Source organism: Furipterus horrens, unplaced genomic scaffold (assembly GCF_987537825.1).
Source record: "Furipterus horrens unplaced genomic scaffold, mFurHor1.1.pri manual_scaffold_8, whole genome shotgun sequence".
Lineage (NCBI taxonomy): Eukaryota > Metazoa > Chordata > Mammalia > Chiroptera > Furipteridae > Furipterus > Furipterus horrens.
The window spans coordinates 95,161,184-95,173,887 of NW_028327178.1; the positions used below are offsets into that span (position 1 = coordinate 95,161,184).

General features: G+C 40.4%; 1 protein-coding gene across 4 annotated transcripts in view; it reads left to right on the plus strand.

The window, feature by feature from the left end:
- RALGAPB (Ral GTPase activating protein non-catalytic subunit beta) overlaps nt 1-9,027 on the plus strand; it is a 79,695-nt gene extending 70,668 nt beyond the window's left edge. For all 4 annotated transcript variants that reach the window (XM_090286395.1, XM_090286396.1, XM_090286397.1 and 1 more), the window contains 6 exons: nt 86-208; nt 2,043-2,179; nt 4,440-4,548; nt 5,344-5,422; nt 7,597-7,745; nt 8,225-9,027. In XM_090286395.1, coding sequence (XP_090142521.1) covers nt 86-208; nt 2,043-2,179; nt 4,440-4,548; nt 5,344-5,422; nt 7,597-7,745; nt 8,225-8,418 — 791 coding nt within the window. In that variant the 3' untranslated portion in view covers nt 8,419-9,027. The remainder of the gene's footprint in view (nt 1-85; nt 209-2,042; nt 2,180-4,439; nt 4,549-5,343; nt 5,423-7,596; nt 7,746-8,224) is intronic.
- Nucleotides 9,028-12,704: the final 3,677 nt, after the last annotated feature.

A 12,704-nucleotide genomic window follows, 5' to 3' on the forward strand; every position in this document is an offset into this window, starting at 1 on the left:
TTATTAACCAGTTAAAATTTCACGAAGCAGGATGATGTTTTTTTCTCACTTTTTGGAACAGTAACATAGTGTTTCTTATTCTTAGATGAAGTGATTTCCTCTGAAGATGTCGGGGCTAGTATTTTCAATGGACAGAAGAAGGTGCTGTATTATGCTGATGCTCTTACGGAAATAGCTTTTGTGGTTCCTTCTCCTATGGAGTCCTTAAGTAAGAGCATTTTCTTCCATGCTGCTGCTTTAGGATGTATTTTTGTATTCTGGATTATGCAGTATTATTGCATTGTGAGAGATTCTAAAGTAATCTAAGGCATTCTTCTGTTTCTAAGGCCTGATAGCTTTTATTATTTTTTATTATTATTACTTTTTAAAAAAATCTTCACCCAAGAATATGTTTATAGATCTTAGAGAGAGAGGAAGTCAGAGAGGGAGATGGAGAGAAACATGACTGGTTGCCTCTCTCATGTGCCTGACCAGGGATCAAACCCACAACCTAGGTATGTGCCCTGACCGGGAATTGAACCTGCAGCCTTTTAGTGTATGGGTCGACGCTCCAAAGAACTGAGCCACCCGACCAGGGCAGACGTGATAGCTTTTATATTATGCAAAGGTACAGGACGTTAGCTCCTCTTAACTTTCTTAGGAAAAGTAGTTAAAAACAAGCAGACTGACCCTCTAATACTAATCTTTAAATAGTGAAGGAGACCCACTTCAGCCCATAGTTTGTCTTTCTTTAACAAATTATAACCAATACATATAAGCCCTGTTTTCTACCATTCATTTTATTAATTATGAGTGAGCCCCCACCTGCTGCCCTACCTCCTGTGAGAGCCGGTATATGGAACACCAGAGAGTTTTACAATTGTAAGTCTCTCGTGGTGGCTGCAGGCTGATCCAACAAGCACTGAGCAGGAGGAACTTCAGCAGCCTAGAAAAGGTGGTGATGATCAAGCCTGTTCTTCATGAGGATCAGGAATGATTATTACTTTTCAGTCCAAACTCAGTCTTATTTTTCCTAGAACCTTTGCTTCTTGCAAATTAAGCCCGTTTCTTTGTGCCTATCCAGGCAGGTGATGGAAAACTTGACCTTCTTCTTAGAGACCATCTGTAGGATGGGATGCTACACATCATATTTTTATTGTACCCCACCTTGGCAACCTCCTAACCTTTGTACTTGGACCCTTGATTTCCCACTCTAGGCCCCTTTCTGTTTCATACTATGGGGCAAGTTGTGTCCCTGGCAGTAGTGGCCTCCCATCGTCTAGGTCAGTGTCTTAGTAGCTGTTTGCCTTTGTGTCAAGGCTCTGGTCTACCACCTAATTCCAGAGGCCAGGCCAAGTTCCTGCCTGGGGTCTCCGGCCCAGACTATTTGCACCAGCCCAATTCTCCCATAGCTAGCCCCACGTCCTTGCACTGTAGATCCCACAGCTAAGTTTCATCTCCTGTCATGAAATACCCCTGTGCCATCTGTGCCCCTGCTCCAAATCAGCCTCCTTCTGTTTCTTGAGAGTTGTCTGTTCTGTGTTTTATAATCCTCTGTGTGTTTGTCTCCAATCAGGTGACTCTTTAATCACAGAGCCTAGGTAGGTCCTCTGTAGCTTTGGGATGCCTCGGTGTTGCTTGGCACCATGCTACATGATTGAATATGTGATCAGAATAATTCAGAGACTAGCAGTTGGCTTTTATTGTATTCTCTACATCTGAAAAGTCAAATACTTTTCAAGTCTTACCTCATTTATCTCGTAGGGCAGGAGCCGGCAAACTATAGCACACAGTCTAAATTCAGAACACGAAGAACAGTTTTTACATTTTTAAAGGGTTGTAATTAAAATACAAAGACGAATATGCAGTAGAAGCCCGCATAGCCAGCAAAACCTAAAATATTTATTACTTGATCCTTTATAGAAAGTTTGCCAACCCATGCTGTAGAAGAAATGCTTTGCTTAAATGACTCAGGTTAGACTATTAGCCTAATAAGTTTACACACTTTTGCTCCAAACAAGTAGTAGTAGGTATTATAATTATCCTTTTTCTTTATCCCATAGCTGATTCACTGGAAAGTAACATCTCGGACCAAGATAGTGATTTAAATATGGATCTTATGCCAGGAATTCTGAAACAGCCATCCCTGACACTTGAGCTTTTCCCTAATCACACAGACAATCTTAATTCCTCACAGAGGGTAAGTCACTTTGTTGATAGAACTCCAAAAGTTTATAGTGGGGATAATTATGGAATCATGCCTGAAAACCTTCTCACTTTATCCCAAAGAGTAATTATAACTGTACTGATTCATTAGTGTCTTCATTGTTTAAAAGCAAATTCTCACTGCTTTCTTTTTTTCAGCTTGCAACAAATAGTTTATTCTAAGGCTCTTAAGACAGCTTTCCTTGTTTTCCTTGATTTAGCCATTCTGTTACCATGCTTGGTTCTCTCACTCACTTCTTTTCAAGCCTAAGTTTTTATTTGATCCCAGAAATATCCACTAAAGCTACCATGATGGCTCTACATTTCACATCTTTAATCATGCAACATTCAACCTAAACAAGCCTGGCTGTATACAAGTGGTAGCAATTTGGAGAACAGCCCAGTGCATGAATGAATACACTGAGTGAGGCACACAGCAGCTACTACAAAACGGGAGCATTTTGCTTTTATGTTGTTTTCTTACCATATCAGTGGATGTTACGTCTTTTTCTGTGTTTTCTCCTCATGTTACCTCTTAACCCTTACTGGAAAGTGACTAAGTAAGTGATAGCAAGAGTGCAGGATCAGTTCATAAGTATAAGAAGATAGATATAAAATAAATAAAAAAGACAAAATAAGTGTAAACTTGACTGAAGCCATTCTTCCATTGTAAGGATTTTAATTTGGCTCCTTCCACAGCGAAAATTATTTTTAATAGAAGTATCTGCTTAAAATATGTGAGGGGTTTTCACCTTTAAAATTGTTTTAGGCAAAAAAGTTAATTTGTATAGAACTCTCTGAAGTAGACTGATTTTGACAATCAGGAGTTGCTATATTTAAAAAGTTTCACAGAATATAGTTGGGAGATGAATAAGTCTGTGTTGGATGGTAATGCTGGATTTTAGCCAGATCTAATTAATTGTCCTTGTACTCATTATCTGAATGCCAGCGTAGTTATTCCTTAAAATCCAATGAATTACAACTCTTAAAGCACATTGTTATTTATCACATACTTTGCAGACAGTTAACAAACTAAAAAAAATAAAAATCATTATCTCAATGGATGTAGAAAAGCAGTTTAGCAGGATTACAGGAAAAAATGTATTAGGCAGAATTCTAAGATGACCCTCAGTGAGCCTTGTCCTTTATATATAGTGTCATCCCCTTGCATGTGGGTGGAACTGTGAATATGATGAGATAGACTGTGATTATGTTACATTTTATGGCAAAGGGGTTTTGTGGATATAATTAAGGCTACTTTGAGTTAATTGAAAGGTGGATAATCCAGGTAGGCCTGACCTAATCACAGGAGCCTTTTAAATCTAGGGCTGGAAGTCAAGTAGAGGAAGTCAGAGATTCAGAACTAATTAGGAGCCGTAGTGCTAAGAAAATAGTCTCTGAGTGTGACTGAATGTCTGTCTCATTAGTTTGGGGGGAATCTCTCAGTCAATCGTTTTCTCTGAATGTCATAATAGAAACAAGAATTCCAGGGAATTGCCATGGTCTCTGGTTATCTGTTTAAGACATGTATATTTTTGTGTTTACAAGCATAGTTATTTTTAAAATTCAACTTCAGTGTGGGATTTTCCCCCTCTGACACAGGGCTTTGTTTAGGGCCTTAGCATAAACTCATGTCTGACACATGTCCTGAAAGTGATGGGTCTCGGAGGGCCAGTTTTGCTTAAGGGGAGCCTCATAGTCCTGTTACCCTTTCAAAGGAACTTAAAGCTGGGTGGTCAGGGAAGCCAGAGCTGACAAGAAAAAGGAATGGGTGGGGGGGGCGGGGGGACTCCATTGCTGTTGGTCTGAGAACCAGGAATCACTTGCTGATGGGACATTTAAGAGATAAGGACCTGCAGGCAAATTATGTTGCCATGAAGAGGAGAGCGTACTACTTTCTGGCCATATAGGGGGATACAAATCCTTTTAAGTACACATTTAAGAAATTGGCTGCAAATTTTATTTTTATTAACGACAGTTATAATTGTGCCATTATTAATTGTCAATTACAGTATACCTGTTTCCTTTGAGGATGTTAGGCCTTCATTTTCTTGTTCTAGGTTGAGACTTGATGAAGAGAGGAGACAAACAGGAGCTTGCTGGTTTGCAAACGTCTTTCACAGTTTTTTCCTGAACTGATTTCCTATGACCTGGTCCTTGTGTCTCTGTGCAGCTTGATGACTGCATGGTTATAGTTTTAGTAAGCCAGTCCTTTTTTTTTTTCCTCCTCTTTTGCATGTTTCTGCCTCATACAGCTCAGTCCCGGTTCCAGAACGAAGAAGCTGCCTCAGGGCCGCCCCGTGCCTCCTCTCGGACCTGAGACAAGAGTTTCTGTAGTGTGGGTGGAACGCTATGATGATATAGGTACTGTATTATAAGGACTTTGTTTATAAATAAAAGTATAATAGAATGGCAGTGACTTACTAAATGCCTAAAGGGAGTAGCAACTTAGGGGTGGTGTGGTGGCCAAGAGCTGGGACTGGCATTCAGCAGGCCTAGGTCTGCGTCCCAGCTCTACCACTCAATATCCTTAAGCCTTAGATTGCTCTTCTGTTAAGTGGAGACACACATGGCACTTTGTTCATACTTGTGAAGATTTGAAGAGACTAGTGGATGTACAGTCTTTAGCTGTGCTTGGTGTAATAGTTAACAGTTCGTTGTCGGTTGGTCCTGCTCACCCCAGGTCCTTAGGGAAGGGGGAGGTTACTTCCCTCACCCTCTTCTAAGGAACCCTACTGTCTAGTTTTAGTATAAAGATTAATTTGTCCTTAGGAATTCTGCTGTGGATAAGTTCTTCATGACTTTTATATAAGAACAAAGAACTTTGGAAATGCTCATTTAGCTTAGTATCTCATCTAGCTCAGAGTTTGTGGGAAAGTGTGATAATTGCTTTCCATCACCTCCAGCTCTTCCCAAGCCCTCAAGGACTACAGATCACGTTCTCTAAAAACTCTCTGCTTTAGACGAACTTAGCAAAAATATGTCTTGAGGGAGAATTTTTTTTATTTGTGAGGAATGGTTAAGATTATATATTATAAGATAGCATAGTTCAAATATTTGTTGCCTGCTTGTGTAAAGAGATTAGGAAATTAGATTTCCTATTATTTGTTTGGGAAATAGGAGGGAGATATTGATTGTAATGCTCTTATTTTCTTCCAGAAAACTTTCCCCTCTCAGACCTGATGGCAGAAATCAGCACTGGCGTAGAGACTACTGCAAACAGTAGCACTTCTCTGAGGTAGGCTTGAAGTGGATCAGCGTGTCGTTAAGCTTAGAGAAACCTGTTTTTGAGAATATGTTGATTGCAGTTGAATCAGGAAAGACTTCGAAACAAAAGGGATAATGGCAGTGATGAACACACAATTAGGGGGAAAACAGCAACGGAGTTTGTAGATAAATTCACAAGGTGATCAGATTAGCAGGATATTTAAATGTCATGACTGCTGTTTTACATTTATCTGCAGCAAAAAGACATGGAGATGTGAAGGCAATTAAGTATTAATGAACACTGTGATAATAGAGTAACAATATTAGATAGAAATAATGGAGTTAAATTGGTCAGAACATTCTGGATACATAGCAGTTGAAATAGCCTTGTCACATGAGCTATTTAATGGGGAAATATTTCAAACTTTATTAAAATGTTAACTTCTGTTTTATCTGCCCATGCACAAAAATGATAAGAAAATAATATGATTGCGAGAATAGTCACAATGTATCCATATAGACTTTATAGTTTCAAGACTTTTTGCTTACCTGATTTTGTTTTAAACACATACTTTAAAATAACTCCAAGGGTACGATTATCATCTTCATTTTACAGATGGGATAAAATAGGCTTATAGAGGTTATTCGTCATCATCACACATTCAATAAAGGAAGGAGATAAGAGTCTAAAGCCAAATGCTAACATGGTCTTGTGCATCTCACAGAGCTGCCCTTGATAACAGCCTAAACGTGCTATTGTAACTTTGAGTAAGTTCCTTCTAGTTACATGATCTGGTTTGTATTGCACGTAAGGTGAATTTAGTCTGACATGTTAATTGTTGTAGAAATGAACTCAGTAAAGATAATGGAATTAACATTATATTTTAAAATTTTGAGAAGAGGGCAAGGCATTATTAAAACTTTGTGTTTTTTATGTCAAAATATTTTAAAGCATTTTAGAGCTATCCTAGTGTTGTAAGTACATCAGTATGCATTTAAAAATTAGAGCACTTTTTAAGTGGATAAATGTTCATTATCATAATAAAGTTAGTAACAATTTCCTAATTTCATCTAGTAACCAGTTTATATTCAAATTTCTCTATTTTTCCTAAAATATTTTTTACAATTAGTTTATTCAAACCAGAATCTACTCCAGGACTTACATCTGGTATTAATTCCTTCAGTCTCTTTTAATTCAAAACAATCCTGATTTTATTTTTTTCTCCTTGACACTCAATTGCTGAAGAACCTAGAATAGTTTTTATGAAATAGACTTTTCTAGAACTAATTGGAAAAAGAACATTTAAGTTTCTTATACCTCTTTTTGTTGTTTTAATTTCTTGAAGTCAGAAGTTTTAATATGATTAGATGATTTGTATTTAATTTGTAGATTAGCAAAGTTTAGAATTTGTCTTGGGGATAGAATTAGTATAGGATTGATTTTTATTTAATGTCTTGAAAAGTTGAGTCACTGTTGCTTTGACCAAAATCACTTATGTAGAAGGAAAGCTCATTGTGTTGCAAAAACAAACAACTAACCCTGACATGTAACATCACAGAGTCACACAGGCACCTCTAGATGCATTGGCATATCCCCGACATGTGATATGTTAATTCAGTCTTCCAAAGATATGATTGCTGAATTTAGCACCTGTTACCTGTTCAGAGGCTTGGATGGCTTTGGCTCTACAAAGATGCGGCCCTTTATCACCTCTGCCTAGGAGGCCCTCCCAACCTCCTCCCTCAACCCCTGAAAAAAAACTGTATCAGGGGTTCCTATAGTGGTCCCACTTTTGCTCTGAGATGCCAGCATTGACTCTAATAGAATTTCTTGCACTCAGATCATCTCCACATTTGCTCCTACAAGTAGGAGGAACTAAATGAAAGTCCCATAGCTGGTTGCTAGGTTTGTAGCTCCTCACAATAGGATTCTCTGGCCTCTTCTTTCACCTCGTGTCTCCACTGGATTTCTAAATACATTTTTAGTGCCTTTTTTGTAAGCTTAAAAGGCCTGACCCCAGTGATGGCTATTTAGGGTCAGGTGTTGGTGGGGGGCTTCATCATGGGCTCCCAGGAAGAAGACTCAGCAGAATGACATCTTGGCTCTTCTCAGACACCTCCTGGCAACAAGCCCGCTTGGTGTTCTTATATATCAGGGACTTCAGCACTTGACTATCTGGGTAAAAAGAGTTTTCTTTTCTTAAGATCTACCACTCTTGAAAAAGAAGTTCCTGTCATCTTCATTCACCCTTTAAACACTGGATTATTCCGGATAAAAATTCAAGGAGCCACTGGGAAATTTAACATGGTCATCCCTCTTGTGGATGGGATGATCGTCAGCAGACGAGCACTTGGTAAGGCCTTCGCACGTGGCTGAAGGAGTGTGCTTTCTTTGTTTTTTCTTTTACATTCTTATGAGCCAAAAAGAAGTGGAAATAAGGAAATGATATTACTTACTAGGGCCCACATGTAAAAAATGCTGTGGTCTTGTTCAAAAGGAAGCATGTTCTGTTCTATTTGGAACTGTGCTTAATCTAGTTAAGTATGAGTAGAACTATAATTCACGAATTTCCAGCATTAGAAAACGAGATAGCTGTTTGTAATCCAGGGCAGGAACTAGGTTGTCATATCAGATTTGGATTCTGTTTTTCCTTGTTGTTGGGTGTTTCTCCTGACAGTTTTATCCTAGCAGTGTTCTGTCTAGCTCTCTAGGGACAGGGAGTTTTTAAATGGAATGATAGAGTTTGAGTTTATAGAAGATAGTTCACGTCAGTTTTAAGAGTTCACCTAGCTGACTGGTTATTCACATTGTTTAAAACCCTCTGTTTTCAAGGTTTCCTGGTGAGGCAGACTGTAATTAATATTTGTAGAAGAAAGAGGCTGGAGAGTGACTCCTACAGTCCCCCACATGTCCGCCGGAAACAGAAAATCACCGACATTGTCAACAAGTACCGGAACAAGCAGTTGGAGCCAGAGTTTTATACTTCACTTTTCCAGGAGGTTCGACTGAAGAACTGTAGTTCTTAGACTCTTGAACTGTCTAGGGCTCTTGAACTCCAGTTTGGCGCTATAATATCAAAACAAAACAATTTGATAGGTGATCACTGTAAAAATAAAAACCAATCACTCCCCAAGAGCTTACTGTTTAATCACCAGAATAGAAGAAACACATTTAAACCCATTTGATAGAAGACTTCTGGCTTTCTAGTGAAATGGGCTCCCAGACACAATCATATTCCTGCTGGTAATGATGATATACATTTTAGCCATAAACTTTTCTTTTAAAAGTGACAATTTTAGTTAAATCTGAGCCTTTTGAGGAGAAAGGCTTTTTATGCATCTCAGTTAAACATGTGCATTGGTGTATCAAATTTGCAAATTAGAAGTTGAAGATAGTTTTATACCTCACTTTTTAGGAGGTTATGTTTAAAATTAAACTCTGTCTCAGAATCTTCAGGACCGTTAAAGACTCATGGTGATAGCATGGAGGAGAAGGAAAGAAATCTCAGCTTTCTGGTCACTCGTAGGTCCATTTGTCATCCAGCTGTCATCCAGTTGTCCAGCTGACAGAAAAGGACATGTTTTCCTTCCTCAGATATGAAGTCTGACATTAAAATCTTTCATAGTTTCTCTCCACATTTCAAAAAGTTGCTCTCATCACTACACGGACCTGTCTGAAGGCCTGCGTTTCTGGGCAGCCCGGAAACAGACCTAAAGCGGAGGCCCGGCCCTGCCCTTTACCCGGGGCGCTGACGGAGTGTGTGGAGGTAACAACAGCTGTGAGACAGCAGTGATGCCTCCGAACTCCAGTATTGTCTAGCCTGGTGACATACGACAGGTTAAACATTGTTAACTCTTTGATAATTTCTTGGTAAATAGTAAGAAATATAAATTCACAAGGGTTGAAAATTATTTTGTTTTATCTATTGTCTCTTATTTCAGGACCAAGTTGGGGACTGCAGTAGTTTATGAAGGATTCTGATTTGGGGATTCAGAAAATAGCCTCTCCTCACTATTAATTCAGAACTCTCCCAGAGAGCTACTGGATGTCATCACAGTTGACAAACAGTAGTGACCACCTCCTTGGGTGGCTGCTATTAGAAATGGCTGTTGTTGTATTTTCTGGACTTTGCCAGCAGAAGGCACAACAGATCCCAGCTGGGGTTTTAGAAATACTTCCGTTACCTCGCTGCTACTTTTCTGCCCGGGTTAAATGTTTTGAGGTGGCCGGACCCAGAACATTCTTACAAGGATTCCCGTTACAGTACGAGGATAGACACTGCTCACTTCTCCTATTCTTATGTGCTTTCTTCTTTATTAAGATCATTTTATGTTAAGAAAATAAGTGGCATTTTAAGTCCAAAGAGGAATGATCACAGTTGTATAAGGGGTGATTTCACACTTGAACTCTGATGTCAGTAGCTTCCATAGGTCAGAGCTACAATGGTCTGTTTGGTTTGATGTTTTGTTAGTTTAATTAGGGGGTGGGGCATAGTGTGTAGGGCCGAATTCCCTGTGCAGATATTTTTGTTCCAGAAGTATGTATTTTGTCATCTTCGAGCAAGAAATATGGGCATAATGGCTCTTGGTTTTAAGTTTGCTGTACTTTTTTCTTCATCTTTGTTTTAAGCTCAGGTAAACATAATCTCCACCTTCTATGACTCCAGTTTTCATTCAGGATATAATGTTATTCAGTAATTGATTTTCTTTCTAAAATGGGCAATAAATTGATGTTTCCAGATGGTAGCATGGGGGAAGGGTATGTATGATAAAGTGTAGGAAGTTCTTCCCTAGAAATGTTCTAGTAGCTCAGCAGGTATAAGGTGAGGTCCAACAAGTTTCCTGGAAGTTCCAGATTGACGGTGCAAGGTAACAGTGGGCCCTTGTCCTCGTGGCTGTCAGCAAAGAAGGCTGTAAACTGATGTGCAGCTATGACGTTCTGGAGGGTAAAGACAGCTGGTGTAGGTGTACCTCCTCGGTGTGATTTTTCAGATAAAACTTTTACTGTTGGCTTAGTTTTACTGTCAGTAAAATGTACTGTGGCATGCATGTTGGGGGTTAGGCTTCCTGATCCTTCAGTTCGCTCTCATTTCGGGCAAGTCTCTGTAATTCAAATGGCTTTGGTAGGTGAACAACTGTGTTGAACGGAAGTTGTGATCTGAAAGACTGGGTGGTCTCCCAGGGGAGGAGGGATGGTTCAGGACTGTGTGGCCTCCAAAGGCGCGAAGCCCCAGCATGTAAGGCGCAAACAGTACGGGATACACAGACCTTGTGAGGTGCTGGTTCCTTCTGCTCCAGATCACATCTACCTAAAAAAGGAAGTGTGGTCAGAACCCTTGTACCTTTCACTAGTAGTATGGGTTTGAGTTCATGGTCACTAAGTTCACCCAGCTTCCTTTGTTAAAAGTCACTTGGAATAGAATAATGACAGAGGAGCATATTTAGTTTCTAGTAACAGTGTTTAGAAAGTCCAGTTGGTAAGTTTGCTAGCATGTGTTTGTACCCTTTGGGGAAGCCGGGACTACTTGGGTCAGTGGCTTCAACAGTTCAGTTGCTGCGTGTGACAGGTGCACTGGAAGGTGGATGAGCATGGCATTCAGTGACGAGGAAAGCATTGCCCAAGGGACAGAGGCAGGCAGTCCCTCATACTTCCGCTCACATTTGGTGGACAGGGGTTTTCCTCCCCCTCTCGCTGGAAGCACTAAGGGCAAGGACAGGGCTTTTGCCTTTTTAACCCTTTCTTTGTTCAGCCAACTCTCCTTTTTGTCCAGTGCTTCCTCCGAAGTCCCCTCCCGACCTCCTGTCCACTGGCCCTTTGATGGGAATTGTTATGTGCTGAGGAAGCCACATGCATGCACACTGTGCTCCATTCCCTGGTCCTCTAGTCAGGGCAGCCCATTCTCCTCTGGACTCAAATACAAAACCTGTATCTTTGGCAGTGAGGTCTTCACAGATGGTTACTACACTGAGGAAGTATGTGTCAGGTTCTGCAGATGGATATTTAGAGAGGCAGAGTCTTCTAGAGTATTTTTCTACTGGAAGGGGCAACTTGACCCACGATGGAGTCAGCCTTGCTCCCAGGCAGGCTGTGTGGCAGGCGGTGAACAGTGTAGTAGAGGTCATTTGATACTTGCTGGCAGTTCTCTGTTCAGCATTTAAAAACCCATTCAGGTTACAGCTTCCTAAAAAGAATTGATTTACATGTTTACACAAAATGATACATTGCGTTAATGGTCTGTTTTAGGATTCCCATGACAGCCTCTTTTTCTGAGATAGAGAGATTGGAGGTAATCCACCCACTCAATGTGGAATCAGACGGGGTTCTTGGTAGCTAAAGAAGCCATGTACTGTATAGTGTTTTTCTCAGAGTATCAACTCATGTTCTCCAGATGCTTTTCTCTTTTTTTAATGGTGAGGGAAAAGGTAAAATTTGGGATTCCACAGTGCCTTGCATATAGTAGGCGCCCAATAAATATTTGCTGAAGCAAACCAAGTTTCCCAAGTCCTTGTCTCTTGCAGTGACCGAGAACATCTTTCTCCTCCGAAGGGCTTGGCAGTTGTGGCTAAAAAATAAGCAGTATCATTATTTGCTTAAAATCATATATACAGTTTGTATGAATTTCGGTATGTTGCCAAGACATGATCTTTTTCTTATTGTATTTTCTGTAAATATTTCTGGCACTGAACTGTAAAGTAAATGCGAAATGTAAATATGAAGGTGTCCCATGTCCCCTCGCCTCCTGTGTTTCCTCTTCGTTGGTTAGGGAAGAAGGCCCAGAGGCTCGTTTGTATTTATGCCGATCCTTTGTCCAGAAGAAACCCATGGAATATTGAATGTAATACATTTAGTCAATTAAATTTTAAGGAGATTCTTATCTACTTAACGTTGTGTGTGCTTTTGGTGACGGGCTGGGGTTTGACTCCTGTGTGGGTGTTCCTAGTTTACTCTTCCTGGGGTGGAGGGCGCTCTGCTCTGCTTCGGCTGCCCTTCATAATTTAGATCTGTGGGTTCGCCCCCTGGTTTTGTGAAGTTTCATCATGTACTCAAAGTTCATACAAGTATTTGGCCTTCTGTGCTGGAAGAAGCTTGTATAATTAAAGCACTGCCAGCAGAGGCAGCAGTCGCCGAGGGGACACGGAAACGACAGCTGTGCTCTCTGCCTGCCGAAACGGAGCTTTGCCAGGTGGCCAGTCAGGAAGTGGGAGAAATGGCAGAGGACGTCATTTCGGCCCCCACTGCCAATCCCCCTTACAGTAGGGTGGGCTGCGCAGGGTTCCATGGGGTCAGATGGACATCTTAATGTCTAGATGAC